This window comes from Notolabrus celidotus, chromosome 15, assembly GCF_009762535.1.
Source record: "Notolabrus celidotus isolate fNotCel1 chromosome 15, fNotCel1.pri, whole genome shotgun sequence".
NCBI classification, from domain to species: domain Eukaryota; kingdom Metazoa; phylum Chordata; class Actinopteri; order Labriformes; family Labridae; genus Notolabrus; species Notolabrus celidotus.
In genome coordinates, this window is record NC_048286.1 from 2,995,592 (window position 1) to 3,015,594 (window position 20,003).

At 38.5% G+C, this 20,003-nt stretch overlaps 1 protein-coding gene across 1 annotated transcript in view; it reads right to left on the bottom strand.

Moving 5' to 3' along the window:
- The window catches only part of LOC117826709 (supervillin-like), a 75,389-nt gene that overhangs the window by 40,140 nt on the left and 15,246 nt on the right, over positions 1 to 20,003 (bottom strand). The window contains exons 7-14 of the mRNA XM_034702966.1: positions 15,011 to 16,351; positions 12,759 to 12,929; positions 12,621 to 12,658; positions 12,414 to 12,475; positions 12,131 to 12,267; positions 11,868 to 11,954; positions 6,960 to 7,275; positions 422 to 1,151 (exon numbers count right to left, since the gene is read on the bottom strand). Coding sequence (XP_034558857.1) covers positions 422 to 1,151; positions 6,960 to 7,275; positions 11,868 to 11,954; positions 12,131 to 12,267; positions 12,414 to 12,475; positions 12,621 to 12,658; positions 12,759 to 12,929; positions 15,011 to 16,351 — 2,882 coding nt within the window. The remainder of the gene's footprint in view (positions 1 to 421; positions 1,152 to 6,959; positions 7,276 to 11,867; positions 11,955 to 12,130; positions 12,268 to 12,413; positions 12,476 to 12,620; positions 12,659 to 12,758; positions 12,930 to 15,010; positions 16,352 to 20,003) is intronic.

A 20,003-nucleotide genomic window follows, 5' to 3' on the forward strand; every position in this document is an offset into this window, starting at 1 on the left:
ACAAAGAGAGCCATGAAGCAAATGAATGGAGAAATATGCTAATTAGATGCACCCTCAGACGTCTGTCTCCCTCTCTCTCTCTCTCTCTCTCTCTCTCTCTCTCACACACACACTCACACTCACACACACACACACACACACACACACACACACACACACACACACACACACACAAGCTCTCTGTGTCAGCCAAATCAAATACCCCCAGCTGGGAAAAGTGTGTGTGCAGCCAGCAGAAGGCGATCATGCGTGGGAGCACGCTGCATAAGACAATAAGGATAATGAGAACAGGTCCTTCAGTGGACATTGCTTCCTCTGTTCTTTTGTCACTCCCTTTTCTCTCTCTCTTTTCATTCCTCCTACCTCATCCCTCTTTTTTGAACATTCACTCTCCATCTCTTTCTCAGAGTAAGCCTCCTACCTGTGATGACAGCCTGGCTCCTGCCTCCGCCGCTCCTCTCCGGCTCCTGTGCGGAGGCGATGTGAGCTGTCTCTCTCAGGTAGCCTCCTCTTCCTCTTCCTCCGCCCTCTGCTCTGTCCCTATTCTCCTGGGAGTCTCTGTCTGCGGCTCTCCAGCTGGGCAGAGGCTCTGACTCGCCCCTCCAGTGCTGAGGCTGGGGATGCTGCTGCCGCTGCCTGCCTTCCCGGTCCCTGTCGGGGGAGTGGAGTTTTCCCTTAATAGTAGCGTCTTGGCTGTCCTCTCTGGCTCCTCCCTGCTGTCTCCCCCGAACCTCCTCCTCCTGGCGCTCTCTCCAGCCTTCCTCCGCCTTCTCCCCCTGCTGCCTGTGACTCGGAGAGGAGGTGGGAGCAAGAGGAGCCCCCACTCTCTCTTGGCTATCAAGTAGGAGAGGGGAGGAGTTGAGCTTAGACTCTGGGTGGCCCGGGTCCCCACTCTGGTTCACAGAGAAATACCTCACCGCCCTCTCCTGGTGGCTCGCGGTGTTGGACGCCTGTTGTTGGGCAGGGATGTAGGGGGTGGCGGTGGTGGTGGCGGTGGACTTCCCAGGATGGAGACAGTCATCATCAGCGACACCGCTGCTGCCTGGCAGGACGGTTACAGCGGTGACTGAGGCTTGGGAGGTGACGGCTGCCACAGAGCGGACCAGAGAGGCGGAGAGGGGCTCCAGTTTGATGTCATCACCGTTTTTCAGCTGAAACAGCAGAAATAAAGTCAGAGAGGAGAGAGGGATATGAGGACTGACATCAGAGACTTCATCACCACACACTACAGACATTAATAAGTCATGATAATGTCATGGTAGAATAAATGTATGATTATTTTTAATTTGTTGTGTTTTTTTAACTGATTAAATGAAAACGTGGACATTTAGACCTCTAAGAAATATCAACATTTGTTTATTTAATGTCAAAAATTGACTTTCAGGGACATTTTTTATTGTGTTTATTTGAACAGATGTTTTAAAAAGAAATGTTCAACTTCACACTTAAATGCTTTAATTTAATCTAATTTAGTTCAGAGTAATTAAAAAGCCTGGTTTCATTTTTTTTCTTTAACTTTTTACTGATTTTTATTCATTATTTATTTATTTTTATTGATTTTTATTGATTCTTTTTTATTTTTATTGACTATTAATTTTTTTTTATTGAATTATATGTATTATTTTTTTGTTTTCATTGATTTTTATTTTAAAGGGACAGTACACATTAATCAATATTTCTGTAAATATGCCCGTGTCAACCAAAAGGCTCATTTCCATCTGCAGCCCCCGGTCAGACGTTCGAAAAGGCTCCTTAAAAAGAACAAAACAAAACAAGAAAGGATGCTGCAACCATCTGTCATGTTTCTGTTTCCACTGCTGTAGTTATAATTATTGTTAATAATTGAATCGTATTGGTTATTTAATTTCCTGTCTCAGTTTTCAAAATGTGTTGCTATTTTCATCCCCCTATGAAGCAGGAGAACCAGTCTGAGATCTCTGCTAGCTGTTCTAAGGTCCAGACTGAAAACCAAAGGGGACAGGGCCTTTTCAGTCAGAGCTTTCACAATCTGGCACAGCCTACCAGAGGAGATCAGACTTGCAGAGTCAGTGCCTTGTTTTATATCATTACTCAAGACACATTTTTACAGGAAAGCTTTTATTCTAACTCTGATTTTATGAGTTTGTTTTATAAGTCTGAATGCTATTAAGTTTTTTTATTGCTTCATGGTGCTTTACATTTCTGTGAAGCACTTTGACACCCAGTTTTTGAAAAGTGCTATATAAATAAAATATTATTATTATTATTATTATTATTATTATTATTATTATTATTATGGTGAGCACTTAGTTTCATAGTTAGTATGAAAAGAGCTTAATTGATATGTTGAGTATGCAGTCAAAACTTTTTGACGCTTTCACATAACAAAAAAGTTTGTGTGAGATAACTTTAAAGGTGACATGTCATGCAAAATGGACTTTGTAATGGTTCTCTACCTGAAATATGTGTCCCTGGCATGTCTACAAACCCCCCGAGAATGAAAAGAATCCATTCTGCCCCTGTTCTGATTTCTCCACCTTTCTGTAAATGTGTGTGAAACGAGCCGTTTCAGACTTCAGTGTTTTTGTTACGTAACAACAATATCCGGTCTGTCACGGAGTCAGAGCTCGGAGCTTGTTCAGCCCATAGACTGTATAAAATACAACTCAACCCCTCCTCCGTTTTTCATTACCTGCACACATGTGTGCTAACAAGGAGCTTAGGAGGGAGGCATGCTAGTTGTAGGCTGACTTAATAAACACAGAGGTCGGTTTTACTCCCCACGTCTGCAGATTTGAAGATCTAGTGGATGATTTTTATTTATCATGGATAAGTGCTAGCGCTAGTTAGCATAGCTACATAGCTACATGTCGTAGCTGTAGCTGTGTACCAAGACACACGTCTACATACTGACAAATAAAACAACAAGAAACACAGAATCTGTGACCAATCCTTCAGAAAAGGTCCTGCTGCCTTTCTGCTAGAGGTCAGTTTTACTCCCCACGTCTGCAGATTTGAAGATCTAGTGGATGATTTTTATTTGTCATGGAAAAGTGCTAGCGCTAGTTAGCATAGCTACATAGCTACATGTCGTAGCTGTAGCTGTAGCTGTGTACCAAGACACACGTCTACATACTGACAAATAAAACAACAAAAAACACAGAATCTGTGACCAATCCTTCAGAAAGGTCCTGCTGTAGAGGTCGGTTTGACTCCCCACGTCTGCAGATTTGAAGATCTAGTGGATGATTTTTATTTGTCATGGATAAGTGCTAGCGCTAGTTAGCATAGCCACATAGCTACATGTTCGTAGCTGTGTACCAAGACACACGTCGACATACTGACAAATAAAACAACAAGAAACACTAAATCTGTGACCAATCCTTCAGAAAGGTCCTGATACAGGCGCCTCTCCGTCAGGATCAGATTCTGGATCAGATTCAGAGGGTTGAAGAAACGTGATCTCTGAGCAGCCGTGTATATTCAGCCAACATGTAAACATTAGATCAACGTGCTGGACAGCCAAGGCACATCCACTTCCTGAGGGGGCGTGGTCAGAGAGAAAACAGAGTGTTCTGAGGAGGTCTGAAGAAGAGGGTTTTTCAGGCAGACCAAAATCTGATTTCAAATTGTTTTTTTGAGCATAAACTTTAAAGACATGTTTTGGGGACCTCTTAGACCAATATATGTTGATGAAAAAAACGTGATATGTCACCTTTAAATAAAACCTGGAAGCTTCTTTTGATGTGCTGAAATAAATCTGAGCTTTCGATCATTGAAACTAGAGCTGGAATAAAAATTTACTAGATTTTAACTGTTTTAAAAATATCTATTTTAAAGGAATTTAAAATATGATTTATTCTTGATCTAGCCTTGTGTGATTTTATGACATGCTTGTTCTATTTTAATACCATGTAAAGCACTTTGTAACCCAGTTTTTGAAAAGTGCTCTATAAAAAAATAATTATAATTACTATTTTTATTGTGATAGTAATAAATCAATTGCAACACAACGATGTAACGATAAATGTACTTTGAGTATGAAAAAGACAAGTCTGCAGCTTTATCATAAACACTTAAAGTGATCATGTTTGATGCTCGGATATAAGGTGATGTTGGTTTTGTAGCATCAAACCTTTCAGATTTTTAAAGTGTCTGTAGCACGAAGCACCAACAGGGTGTGTGCATGGTTGTGTTCTTTTCTTTGCTGCTATTTTCATGTTGCCCTGCACCCACACATTCTAAAATGTGTGTGTAAAACATCCCTTCTTTTCTTGAAGGAAAATAAACAGGCATGCCATTGTTCAGGTTCAGGCAGCAAATAAATAATCTATAACGAAGCTTAAAAGATCAGAGCTTCAAGTCTTCCTGATCTCTCTCACCAGCAGCTCCATTATTGTTGTTGAAGTACATGACTTTGTATTGTCCCCCATTCACTCCATTCACAGTCAGCATCAAGGACGTATCAATGCACATACACGTTCCCTAGACGAGCATTTCTGTTGCTGGTTTATTCCGGTTCTGGAGGAAGCCTGAACAAACCAGCATGCACTCAAATGACACCATGCTTGTTATGCAGCGAACAAGCATGTCACAGAAGCTGCAAGAGTAAGGAGCTACAAGAAACATACAAGCCGCCTTAGACTCTGCAGTAATATCTACCTCTTACTCATTTCAAAGAGCAGCACATTGCATTTAGAGACGCTAAAAAAGCAGCAGCCAAGACGAGGCGACACTAGACACTGGCTGACGTTCATTCAGTCTCTAGCAGGATCATTCTGCACGGGCAGCAGGCTCTTACATGTCCTCTCTGATTGGCGTCTAAGTCACCGTTACACACTTCAGAGGTAACTGGCGGTTCAGCCTCCTGTGTGGACAGCGGTGATTAATAACTTACTGTTTAAGACATCCACCTTTAAAAACATCTAATACTCCATCTGTTTGAGATTCAGTTCATTCAATTCTTATTTTACAGTGGGTATCAACTCTAATCAGCTGCTGTGGATTATTTGGATATGTGTCTTTAGGCGTTTTTCAACCACAGGAACTGCGTTTTGACTGGTGACCCCAGGGTCTACATTTAGTTCAGGGGTAGATAATCTCCCCCCTAAAAAGCCCCTGCTAGGGGCGTAGTACTTTTCAAAGGTCCCGGGACTTTCAGGGTGCAGGGCCTGCAATGCTGAACGTGTCTGATTGGTAGATTAACCGCAGTGTTTTTATTCCTCCCTCCGTCCACAATAACATCACACACATCTGTGATTCACTTGATTTCTCTTTCTTTCATTAGTTTTTATTTGTTCGTTCTTTTTTGTATGTGTGTGTACTTTTCAAAAGAAGAAGCTGTGATTCTCTTGATTTAGCAGCTTGTAACAGTAGTCTTCTCTCAGCCCACCATGAATGCGTCTCTCCCGGTGTTCCGCTTTTAAAAGTGACCCTGTAAACTGGAGACCTTCAGCTGAACGTGTCAGTGTTTGTGGAGTTTACACAGCTGTTGAAACACAGAGGGAGTTCCTGGGAATGCAAACTAGTTTAGTTTTTATTAAGATTTCAAAATATCCTCATCAGATATTTAATGATTGTCTAAAGACGTTTATGAGGGATGCATCCGGCTGAAAGTCTCCAGTTAACAGGGTCGCTGTTTAAACCAAAACACGGGGCGATTTCTGCCACGGCTTTTTGAGTTCAAAAGGATTTTAAAGCCGTGTTGAAACGTCTTTGCTACTCGCGCTTATCTCCTCTCACGTGTTGATTCAGTGAATCCATCTGTGATGAAATATAGCACCATCTAAAACAGACCAGCTGAGTCTCTTCATGCTAACAGGCTAACTGTTGTGTTGCTTATAATGATACCTGCCTGTCCGTCTGCTTCTATGGTGTCATCTGTGATGAATGGCATTCCTCTTTGTTTTATTGCCCTCTACTGGTCTGGTGGTGTAGTGCATTTACTGTTTTTTTCTCCATACGTCACTGGCCTGATTTACACAATCTACCCGGGACTTCAGCGAAACGCAGACAACGCTGGGGGCACAGGAACCTTTTAGTTCAGGGGAAAGTAGTTCTGGAACTCTTGGTTGAAATAGACCTTTTTTGTCTGATGTGTTTGTGCAACAAATTGTCTCTTTAAGGATTTCAAAGTTGTCTAAGTCTAAGAGCTTATAGAGTTAATTTATGATAAATGCAATTTCTGCATAGAGGGTAATAAATCTGTGTGAGGTGATTACACATTAGATGATTATCCCCCATCAACAACGTCATCAACTGCAGCAAAATGAGGAAACACGTGGATGGATTGTCCTGAATACTGATCTCTGACGGTTCTGCACTTGAGCTTCCATATATGAATCTTTTGTCGTCTCTGTCAATCAAAAAGCAAAAGTAAAGTAAACTGGGCGACCTCTGCTCTACTTGCTGAATCTAAGAGTCGTCCAGCTGCAAAGGGAACAATGCCGTTCATCCCTCACGCTCCAGAGGAAACTGGTGCACTGCCTAACCCTGGCTGCGATGGAACTGACCTGGAAGTGACTCGTTTGTTGCTTCGGGCCTGTTTCGAGATCTAACATCAGAATAATCCTAACATGCAGGACTGTTAATCTAAATTTTTTCTGGCACGTATCCCCCACATCTGTTCTACCAGACTACATCAGTACTCTCTTATGATGCTTATTATTCAGCACGCTAAATGTCTGTGTCTGCACTTCCTATTATCATTTCTTCCTGCACTTCCTATTCTCCTAGAAAGCATTACATCTTTTAAATGAAGTCACTTTTATTTGGGGATTTAGGGACAAATGCAACAAAAGTTAGCAAGTGGGTCTAAATGTGCCTCAGAAACTTCTTTCCTTCACCGTGTTGACTGTCAGTTTCCTCAGAGTCCACAAAGCAATAAAAGATCTTACTTTATCTTGTGTGTATTTCTCATTTTATTCAAATAAACTGCTCATCTTTTTGATTTTGTTGAGACATGACATCGTTGTTTTTACCTGCTCCACCTCCTCCAGTGTAATGGGTTGAGTCTGAAAGCGGGTCTGAGCCCTCCGCTGCCGGGTGTCTCCTCGAGCGCCCTCTGCAGGCTTGCCTGTCGTCAGAGAGAGGCGGTTGAAGAGAGCCATCTTCTCGAACAAGCTGAGAGTGGAGAGGTCGGGTTCGTCAGAAAGTGGCTCATGCCCGTCGCCCTCCAGCCCAGCAGGGAAAGCTTGAGCTAGTTGTTGCTGTTGCTGCTGCTGCTGCTGCTGCTGCTCGTGGGTCTCCTTCTCCGGGTCCTGGTTGGTTGAGCCGGGCTGGGACGAGGCCTGATTGCTGGGAGGTGAAATCAGCGGGTAAGTCAGGGTGAAAGTCATCTTGAGGACAATGTGTTGAACAAACATTATTATTTTTACAGCTGCTTAAAAATAATAATGATGCATGTAAACTCATGCACACTGTCTATCTTACAAGCATCAGTTGATTGGTTTCCTGTTTCAGCATGAAAACCTGGTGTGCCGATGAGTCTATTTCTTTTTGCATGTTAGACAGTGTGTGGGAGTTGACTTGCATTCTTGGATGGACTCTTCTCTCCTACGCATCAGGCTTATGAAAAACATGTGCAAAGTACTTTATTTAAAATCCTCTCTAAGCAATAAAGCATGCGATGTTGTCAACACTGCAGCTTTAGGTCAGCAGATATTTCAGAGTTGAAGTGTCGTTTGGACCCGAATATGAAAGAGTCTTTGTTTCCTTGGAGTGCATCAGTAAACATAGGAAGTTTAGTTTTTAAGATAGAAGATTTTTGACAGTATTATAGAGAATAAGACTCTTGTATGCCATGAACAATGTGCAAAATCCCATGGGCATTTTACTTAGTTCTCATTATATGGCAAGTATAACAGACTCTTCATTTCAAGGAGAACAATCAGCATGCTATCATTTCAGTCCTCCACCTTTTAAGACATTGAACCTGTCTCTATGTCTCGATGTGAAGCCAAAAGACCGCCTCCACTGGCGCTGACATATTGCGCTAGTAGAGCCAAGATACCTTGCTGGTGGAGCGTCAAATCCTTTATGCTAACCAAAACATGCATTTAAATTACAGATAACACTTCACAAATCCCTCAGGTGGGTCCAGTCCACAGCAGACCTGATTCTTGAGTTGATTTGAAACAGACACTCATGGCTTTGGAGGGTTTAATGACTCTTGTATTGGCTCCTCTCCTCTGCTAATCTAGTACAGAACGCTGCTGAAGAATCATTGGTCAACAGAGCTGTCAATCAAATATTTTTTTAACATCAATTAAATAATTTAAACTTAACTTCTCAGAAAAATGAACACTTGGACATAAATCGCCCTGATAAGATCAAACTATAATGACAGAAACTATATTCAATATTCAACGTGTATTTCTGTTTTATTTTTTGTTAATATAGAGGAGGCAGTGTATGTATATTTATATAATTTTTTTCTTAATTTAATATTTTAATTTAAGTTATTTTTCAATTAATCTTTTTTTACTATTTAAAATGTTCTTCGTGTGTTTTCTATGTATTTATTTATTTAACTTTTTATTTTGTTCATTCAATTATTATCATTATAATTATTATCATTATAATAATAATCATTATAATAATAATAATAATAATAATAATATTATTATTATTATTATTATTATTCTATTATTATTATTATTTTTTTTATTATTATTATTATTCTATTATTATTTATTATTATTACTATTATTATCATTACTATATTATAATTATTGTTATTATAATAATAATAATAATTATTATTATTATTATTATTATTATTATTATTATTATTATATTATTATTATTATTATTATTATTATATTATAATTATTATTATCATTATTATATTATTATTTTTTATTATTATTATTTTTATTTTTATTATTATTATTATTATTATTATTATCATTATTATATTATTATTGTTACTATTATTATTATTATTGTTATTATTATTATTATTATTTATTTAATTACATGTCTGAGCCCTTGTTTGATTATCATTGTTTGGCTTGTTAAATTATCTAAAAAGTTAAAAGTAAAATAATAAAAAAAAGAAACATTTATTTTTCGTTATTATTTTATTTCATTTTTTATTTTTCTATTTATTTATGTATTTTTCATTATCATCATTATTTTATTTTATTATTATCTATTTATGTATGTATTTTTTATTATTATTATTATTATTATTATTATTATTATTATTATTATTATTATTATTATCATCATTTTGTTGTTAAATGGCCTTGTAATGGGTGTTGGGTGGGAAAGGGAGTTGACATTCAGATGTGACAACTGATGTTTATTCTATATTTTTATACCTTATGTTGTGTATCTGTCTAAAATGTTGAAAACCTTCTATGTATAAAGTTTTAAAAAAAAAAAAACATGTAGGAGGTGGGGTTTATGATCTATACTGCCGTCAGCAGGGGGAGCTCTAACTCTTTTGGCTCCACAGTCAGTGAACATTCATGCATCCATTTTAATATAAAGTCTATGGTCTCCACTCACAATCACAGCATCAGGGTCATCAATTAAAGCATGGACCATACATGGAGTCTCAAGGTATCAAACAAAAACACATACAGAGTGTCAGCTCTGTCAGCTTCCAGGCACAGAGACAGAGATGATCCTGGATGTTTGCAGGGGGGGTATCAGAGATCATCAGGCAGTGTGCAAAGCTAAACCAGGGGTGGTAAAAAAACTGCAGGACACGTGAACACATGACAAGAAGAGGGCTTTAACTGTCTCGACCTCTGACCTTTTCATAAGATCTGTCACCTATTTCTTTGCTGACACCTGTGACCTGCCCGGGAGATACACTGCCAGAAGGATTGCTTGTAAACTGGACATGGAGAGCGCTCGATGAGCTATTGTGTAAACACCAACTTCCTTCCCCTATAAGGTGCACACGGCTGAGGAGCGGCACATGAGGGGGCAGAAATAACAAGGTAACATGAGCTGGAGGAGCAGGTCAGCACTGCGGCCAGAAGAGGGAGACAGAGAGTGTAATATCTTGGAGGTGCATTTACATAGTTCAGGATTAGTGCAGAGGACAGATTGAGTTCACTGAAGGAAACAAGTGTACGTCTGTAATGAAGTGGCCATGGTGCTAGATTTCTGTTGCTTTCTCAATCTATGGTGTGAGAGCAAAGAGTCCACTCAAAAATAAACTTTGATTCATTAAGAGGAGAGTCTAAAAAACATAAATAATCTGCTCAGTTTCTGAAAAACAATAGAAATATATTCACTGAAGAGCCTTGATACTGAAATGAAGTTGATCCAGATTCTGTTGCGTTCCATGGGTGGTAAAATGTGAGCCTATATCTGAGTCTTATCTTAGTCATATACTGTGATATTTTAAATTATTTTCCACATATATGTATATTATCAATTCAGATTATCTCTGATTTTCATTTATTCATTTATTAATGACTTTTTTTTTCTCATCTTAGCTCATTTTAACTTGCTTAATGTAATTTTTTAATATATTCCAATTTTCCTTTTCTTTTCTGTTTTATTGTATTTGTCATTTTAATTGTGTTCTTTTATGCCTGTCTGAATGTTTCCAATGCATTTAATGTTTTAATGTAAAGCACATTGAGTTGCCCTCATGGATGAAATGTGCTATACAAATAAAGTCACCTTGCCTTGCCTTGCCTTATTGTGGATTATTAGATGAAATTTCATCTTCTGATTTTTACAGATTCTCAATCCACATTTTTTAATATTTTATTTTGTTTTAATCTGTTTTATTTATTTTAATAATTACTTTCAGCGTAGCATCTTAGTTTCTTTTACTGGTTAAATATTTTAGTGTTTTATTATTTTATAAATCTATTTAATTTTTGTGAGTTTCATTTCCAATATTGAGATTTAACATATTATTTTACTCCAGTATTTCCTCATTAATGACAGCGTTTCTTTAGTTCATCGGCAACTTCTTTTTTTATCTATTTAATTGATTTAATATTATTATTTATTTATCTTAATATTATTTATTATCATTATTATTATTATTGTTTAGTTATTTTCAATTTCTATGATTATGATTTTTTAAAATATGTATTATTATTATTAAGTTATTAGGATTATTGTTATCATTACTATTATTGTTTTTGTTTTTGTTATAATGATCAAATTTTTCTTATTTTTAATTGTATTATATTATTGTTATTATCATTATTAATAAGAATTTTTTTTTATTATCAATAATAATAAATAATAAGAATAAAATAATATTAACAATAATAAGAATAACAATAATAATAATAATAATAATAATAGTTATTATTATTATTATTATTATTATTAATAATAATAATAATAATAATAATAATAGTTATATTATTATTATTATTATTAATTGTTTTTATTAATAATAATAATTATTGTTATTATAAATTATTATTATAAATTATAATTATTATTATTATTATTAATAATAATAATAATAATAACTATTATTATTATTATTATTATTAGTATTATTATTATTATTATTGTTATTATTATTATTATTATTATTTTATATATCATGTTCTGTGTACCCCCATATGGATTGTGGGGTGGCTTTGGGTCTGGTCTTCTTCTTTTAAAACAAAATTATATTTCATAACTATTATTGTGATTTGTAAAGTGTCTGAGAGTGTCTTAAAAAGCGCTATATAAATAAAATATATTATTTGTATTTATTTAATATTACTTGCACTATTTTTATGTACAGCACTTTGTGTAACAATGTCACTGTATTTAAAGTGCTTTATAAATAAAGTCTGATTGATGGTTTGATGTAATAAGATGCACACAAACTAAATATGAATGCACAAACACATACACAGCACAGAAACACACAGTAAGTAAGCAGCCCTGCTGTACTGTACCTTATACTGGTGCTGACACCAGTGGGGCTCGGGACACGAGCTGCATTAGTGTTGAGGGCCAAAGGTTGTGAAGATGTGGCAGGGTCACTTTGAAGTGAAGACAACGAGGTAAGGAGGAGGTGGAATTAAGAATGCAAAGCAAAGAAAATAGCAGAAGGTGATGAAAGGTTAAGACTCAAAGGAAGATGACAAAGGGGTCAGAGGATGGCATGAAGAGGAGGGGGAAGAAAAGGAGAAGAGGATATATCAATTGTATCACCTACCTTGAGGCATTGACCACTTCTCTGTTGGTGACCGGTTGTGTGTGCGAGCGATCCTGAACCCTCCTCAGACGTCTTTCTATCGCAGCGTTTCGAGAGCGTGGTTTGGGAACGCCTCCTTCTGATGTTCTTTCCAGCTCCTGCAAGAATATGTCAGGAAAATATTATCTTTTTGAAAAATCAAGCTCATATTAGATATATTTCAAGTTCCAAAACAAAGGTATCTAATTAAACTTGCAGGTGCACAATATGTCTTCTGAAAGAGATCTTAAGATGAAATGTTTACCCTGAAGAGAGACCTCTTAGCAGCCACACTCATCTTGGCTCTGTCATCCAGTGTTTCTCCATCTAATGAGTGGAAAACGGGGAATTCTGTTGCATGAAACTTAATCTTTTACCTCAACTTTATGTAAAAATGTCACAAAATGTTCCTTATATAAAAACAAAAATGCATGCAGATACTTTGAGCATTCATGAAAAAGTTTGAGCTTACCTTCAGGATCCTGCAGCTGTGTTGGGCTCAAACGAGACCTGCAGAAACCACAAATACACATAAAGCATGAAAAGATGATTAACATGATCTTAACATAAATCTACAACCATCTTCCATCTTCTGCAGCCCCTCTCTTACCGATCTGACTCCAGCCTCTCTGCAGACGTGATCGGCTGAGTCCTAAACCTCTCCGACGTGCGGTTGTCTCCTGGAGTGATGTAGCGTCGAGGCCTCCGAGCGCTCCTGTCCCGATCGCTGCTGCCCGCCGGGTCCGCCTCCATCGCTGAGAGCTCAACCTTAGCGGGCTCACTTTTAGAACAAGAACAGACGAAAGAGAAAGATGGAGAAGGACGACGAGAAGAGGAAGTCAGAAAACATTAGATAGAACAAGGTTGCATATCGTTTGCATATCGTTAGAGACACAGACTTTTTCAGGAGCATGCAGCAGCACATGATGATCAAACTTTAAGAACAGGTTTACTTTTGCTCGTAAGTATTACTCATTGACAGAAAAGCACACACTGAAATAAACATGTCTTTAACAGATATGGAAACAATTCACATCACCTCATTTCATGCCACAGAGTCACTTTCAAACAGCATTATGTTGATTCAAAAATTAGTTATTTTCAAAAGCTTGTGAATGCATGATCCTGCTGCTTTTAGCTCCCTTTTTCAAATGGGATTGTTTTTGTTTAGTGTTGTAGTAAAAAAAAAAAAAAAAGGTGTTACAGGTCGTCATGTTATGTGAGCAGAAATCAGGAAATAACAATCATAATTTAGGCATCAGACTCCCCCCTCCCTCTTTTTATTATTATTATTTAGTTATTTATTATTCGTGTAGCTATTATATTATTTTGTGTATATACATATATATATATACATATATATATATATATATATATATATATATATATATATATATATATATATATATATATATACAATTTAAAAATGAGCAAAAACTCTAAAAGTGTCTATATACATGTACATATTATGTATATGTATATAGACACTTTTAGAGTTTTTTCTCATTTTTTGAATTAAATAATTAGTTAATCTTTTTTTCTTTTCTGTTTGTTTCCTGTCTTACTTTTTCAATCTATTTTACTCTCCTTCTCCCTCTCTCTCCCCCCTCTCTATCAAGCCTCTGACACCAATAACAATAAGACATCAATGTTTAGCACCAATGAATAGAAACAAATTATAAGAAAAAAATTCCACTTCTTTCCACTTCTCATATTTGGAATACATCGGAAATCACAAGCCTTAATAACTTCAACCTTCCCACACAAACATTAACCCGGACAAGACACACTGTGTTTGTTTATTTATTCATTTATATACATGTTTATTTATTTATTTATTTATTTATGTATTTATTTATTCATTCATTCATATTCATGTTTTTATATATATTATCATCTACCTATTAATTTATTTATTTGTATACATATTTATATATATTATCTACCTATTTATTTATTTAATTGTATTGTATTTCATACTAACCCCTTAAAATTAATGATTAGGAAACTGTCATTCAGCCGTTTATGTTTCATTGACATTATTGATATAATATATTTATTTACTTTCCTATTATTATAATTATTATTATTATTATTATTATTAGTATCATCATTGTTATTATTATTATTATTATTATTATCATTATTATTATTATTATTATTATTATTATTATTATTATTTCTTTTCTCCCTCTATCATTGCTTACTTTTTATAGGTTGTTTCTGTTCTATTTTTATATAAACATCAATTGTTTTTCTTTGTTTGTTTGTCTGGTTTTTGTTTTGTTTTGTTGTTGCTGTTTCTTTTATTTTGTTTTTACCTTTGTTTTCCTCTTATAATAATTATTATTATCACATGGTTTATTATATTATTATTATTATTATTATTATTATCATTATTATTATTATCATTGTTATCATATTCATTATTATTATTATTTGTACTATTATTATTATTATTATTATTATTATTATAATTATCATTATTATCGTTATTATCATATTTCTTCTTATTATTATTATTATTATTATTATTATTATCACTGCTTTGTTTGTCTGTTTTTTTATGTTGTCTCTATTGGTGCCTTTTTTACTTGTTATTCTGTCTACAATCTTTGGTCCCCCTTTTCTTGTGAAGCACATTTCTTGCACAATAAAAATAATAAGTAAAGATAAGTTGGAAAGTGTCACTAGACTTTAGTAGCATCATCGATAGAGAAGAATATCTTAATTTGCTTCCTTCCCTGTAAAGTCATGAAACCTGTTGATGAAGGTCAATCTGTCTTGGATGTGAGGGGAGGCGAGCACATGCACAGTTAGTAGTTAAGCGATTCCACGCAGAGTCCATGCCAGTGAACCTACAGCTCAGGTTTCCGGTTTGCGTTCTCCAGGTAAGAGTGTCTCAGCTGTGCAACGGACACTCTGGTGTCCAGGGCGCCCGTCTCTCCATTAGCGGCCCCCGATGGAGGCGCCGCCCTCGACGCCTCCCTGCTGGCCGCGGCCCTCTCCATGCGGTACGTGGCAGAATGCTGGCTCAGACCGATGTCTGACATGGAGCGGGTTCGTACCTTGGGTTTGAGACCTCCGCTCGCCTCAGTGCTCCTCTGTCTGGCCTGAGGCAGAGAGTGGCCTTTCTGGAGGTAGACGGCTGAGTCAGCCCTCTGGTGCACTGATGGATCCTGCTGCAGGGCTGAATCTTTGTCCTGCTGGGGTTCACGGGGTCTCCTCTGATAGTCTTGCAGCTGACTAGTGGACTCTTGTCTTTGGAGGTCATACTCCAGCTGTCTTTGGGACTGATGGGGTCTCACAGTCTCTTGAGGCTGTCTCAGGTGTTGGTACTGATTCTGCCTCTGAGGATCTTGCTGTTGAAGTTCAGCTTCATGTTGTCTCATTCTTGGTTGGTACTGTTGCTGGTTTGGGGGCTCTTGGTGCAGACTCTGGGGCTCTTGGTGATATACATGCCCTGATGGTTGATGCTGTCTTGGCTGCTGGGTCACAGAGCTGTGGGGAGGCTGCACAGACCTAAACACTCTCTCCTCTTGGCTGTCATGACTAGAGAGATGCTCTCTGCCTCTGTTTCTGATCCTCTCAACATTTCTCTCCCTCCCTCTTTCCCTCGGCCTCTCCTGATCCCAGTCTTCCTCCCCTCGACTCCTTCTCCTCCTCTCTGGGCTGTAGTTCTGCCAGTCCATGTCTTCATGAGTGCCCCTTTGGGGGTCATCCACACTCTTTTCCCTTCGACGGATCTCTGAGGGCAGCACAGCTTTCCTGCTCTTAAGCAGACCTTCTGTATGCGCCTCCTCTTTCAGGACCTGCCTCGCCTCCAGTCTCGCCTCCTTGTGGGCGGCGTGGATTTGATCAGCACTGACTCTCCTTCGTGGTAGTACCTCAGGAGGTCCTGACAATCTGGCGGATGCCACTGGGGCGGGGGCGGCCATGTAGGGCTGAGAGTCCACAGCAGGACCAGTGTGTTGATACCCAGCAGCAGAGGGAGCGGAGGCTGTTTGGCCGTGGGCAGAATGGTGACTGGGGCTCGGCTGAGTCTGGGGAACAGTCCTCTGCTGGTTGGGTTCTGAGCACTGCGCGGCATACTGAGCAGCGTTCCCTTGAGTGCGGTGCCTGTTAGCCTGGTGCCTGTCTGGACTCCAGTCAGGAGGCCTCTGAGCAGTTTCATCTCTTGACAATCGTTCTCTTACACGGATTCTTGGGGAAAGGAATGAATAAGGGTCACTGAGATACCGGCTTCATTCTCTGAACTCTTGATTGAACTTAGACGAGGGACGACTGAGGAGCATGAACCTTTATTTTTTGGTATATGATAAAGTGAACCTGACAGATTTCCACTGCTCAACTAGATGCTTTCATTGGAGAGTTGTGACCGCCTATTTGTGTAGGTATCACGTCAAACTTGAAGGCACTGTGAGGAGTTTTTCACTGATGTTGAAATAGTCTCACTCACATTCAGATTTTCTGCAGGTATAAGGCTGAGTTGATGTTCCTCCCTCCCCCTGAGGTGTGTGCTTAGAGCTCTGCTGGTGATGTTTGGCCGTTGGAGTAAGCTATCAAGTAGGAGGAGTTTTTCTCCTTCGTATAATCATCCTTTGACACGATGTTTCGTCCTTACGGCTGATACTGGAGCAGGATTATCAAACAGATGTACAGGGCTTTGCTAGCTAAAAGAGCTGAATGTCTATGATCAGGATTAAATGTGAATGCTTCACTGCTCTTTACCCCTTTTGGACCTAGGCAGTTTCAGGGCCGGTTCGGAGCCAGCACTCAATTGAGAACTGTTTTTTCGTGTTTCGACTGCGAGTGAACCGGCACCCGGCTGGGAAAACCGGTTCCAGAGCGGCTCCAACTCTTTGCTGTTCTAGAACCACGAACCGCTTATGTCAGGGGCGAAGGGCGGGGTTGCTGTGATCAAAAACACAAACCAAACGTGTTTCCTCCATTGTCCTGCAGTGAAAAAATCAAAGAGACTAATGGATTCCAAGGCAAAGCAGTGGTCGGCCGAATACACAAGCTGACGTTGTCCACCATCGTTGTTGTTGTGAGGGTAAGTTTGCACTAGCGCTGCTGGGAAAAGCGGTCATATAAATCTGACGTCATGGCGTGCCTCTTCCACGGGCTCAAGCGGGTGGAAAAACAAACGGGTGCCGTGTTGGTTCGCAAGTTTATCCAGCTCCGAACCAGCCTGAGCACCAGCCCGGAAATACAACCCAGGTATATGAGGACTGAAGAGTCAAACCGTGTTCATATTTACATTATTCAGACATCTATTGGGACGCCAGAGCTCACATCCTGACACCGGGGCTGTTAAGGGTAACGTAAAACCGGTACGTCTGCTCCATGACCTCATCACTCTGCATCCTGCGAAAAGTTGTCTTAAAAAAAAGTCATTTGCTTCCATAATTTAAGAGCCCCACAGAGAGTGACGGTGCTCATGGGAAACAGAGTCTTTATCCCAGAAAGAAATGACTGATTTCATCCAAAGGGGGTCCCCAGAATCAAAACATTAAAACTCCTCACAGTGCCTTTGACATCCAAACCTGACACGCCAAATTTGACTGATTTACGCTACAAATTTCAGCCAGACGAATCAAGAATCTCAGCATTAACACACTCCGAATGTATATCCAGAAACCACTTGTTGCATAAAAATTGAGGGCCAACTTGAGATCCTAAGTCCAATGGCAGTGAGATTGCAACAAGGTCAAGTGGCGGCATGTCCTGGGTTTAAATTTGAGTCCTGGTTCAAACAGCTCCCTCTCTCTCTCTCTCTCTCTCTCTCTCTCTCTCTCTCTCTCTCTCTCTCTCTCTCTCTCTCTCTCTCTCTCTCTCTCTCTCTCTCTCTCTCTCTCTCTCTCTCTCTCTCTCTCTCTCTCTCTCTCTCTCTCTCTCTCTCTCTCTCTCTCTCTCTGATGACTGCGTGCCAAAAAAGTAACAGAAGCAGAACTATTTACATCCCCAACCCTCTGACCTCTGGTAGCCAAAGGTTGCTCTAATCTCATTGTAGACCACTAAGCCAGACATAATTGATGGGCCTTCGCTCTATCTGACACGGCATGGAGGACTTGCAATGCCCGGCCACCAGCTAACAGACGGAGCTGATTTCTTCTGAATCAAGCTTTTTGTGTGTGCGGATGGATAATGCATGCTTTATGAACACTCTCTGTTGGACTGAGGAAGTCAAACCTTCATAAATGTCCCCTCTCCTTACCCATCAAAGGCTGGACATGAACACCCGTCCCCTCACAGGGTATCAATGAACCAGCTATGTCACGTATCTGGGCCAGCGTCTGCCACCAAAAGTACATGTAGGACCTGAAACTCTAAACCCTGCAGCACCACGAGGCCTATGAGAGAATATCAAAGATTTCCTCTAACCCGTCCCCGTATATGTTCCTCTCAGCACCACATCATATCAGGGAAAAGGAGAAAAGCATGTCTTATGTAACAACATTGTGAAAGTCACTGACCGTCCAGGACTCAGATGTCATTTCATCGCTTGAACCTGAGGAGGGGGGATGTGAGTGCAGTCTCAGCTGCTGAGCTGGTGGGTCTGAGACTGACCGGGTCAGGGCACTTAGCTGACTAATGTTGTCACCCCATCAACTCTGGTTCACTAACACCACCCTATACTGCTCAGGAAGCACAGGCCACCCACCACAGCCCTGTTAACTTCACAAGGGTGCAGGTGGAGGGGGTGCTGCAGGTTTTACAGAGTTCTGGGTGAGAGTGCTGTCTCTCAAACATTACCATGTCTTTACTTAGAGTCTGAATGCACTCCTTCCTTTCTTTGTGTTTTTATGATAATATGCTAATTGATCCAGATCCTTCTTATGTGTCACAAAGTTGTAACATCAGCGAGGGCAGGTGTGCCTATTTTTGGAACAAGTTCAAGGTCTTGTTGAGACAAGTTTCAGAGTTAGCACAGACCCTTACTCTGATTTTAAACTCAGAAGTAAGACGGAGTGTTAGGGCCACTTTATAAAAGAAAGAAATTAGATTTATTTTAAATTTTAGGCTATGGTTAGCTTACATGGTAATTTGAAGGGGACCATCAGGACAGCAGCCAGCCGCCTGCACCTAAATGTGTGGTTCTAAGTGTAAAGGTTTCATAAGTAACTGAATACTCAATCTTTTAGCACATTAGCACCATGGTGCCATAAGAATCAGGATTCTGAAAAGATTTAGAAACAAGCTGAGCCTGTTCTGAAGAAGGGAGGCAGTCTGTGCACGCTTCTAAAACCGCTGTTTATCCTCAGCTTTCAAATATTACTTCAAACATGATCCATGTTCCTTGTTTTAGAGCAGGTGGCTGCTCCTCTGATATCCTGCTATATGTTATTTTACGTTTGGATTAATTGCAGCCTAAAATAACAACGCTATCCTCATAAGATTCTGACTTTATTCTTTTAAATTTACAACTTTGGGGACGTTAATTTGCAAGTTTAATCCACTAGTTTTCATAGTTTTTTTGACACAAAAATAATGATTTTAATTTAGTTAATGCACAAGTTTATTTTCTTATATTTCCAACTTTATCCTCATAAGATTCTGATTTTATTCTTTTAAATAAACAACTTAAATCACGTTAATAAACAGGTTTATTCTTTTAATTTAACAACTTAAATCACGTTAATTAACAGGTTTATTCTTTTAATTTAACAACTTAAATCACGTTAATTAACATGTTTATTCTTTTAATTTAACAACTTAAATCACGTTAATTAACAGGTTAATTCTTTTTAATTAACAACTTAAATCACGTTAATTAACATGTTTATTCTTTTAATTTAACAACTTAAATCACGTTAATTAACAGGTTAATTCTTTTTAATTAACAACTTAA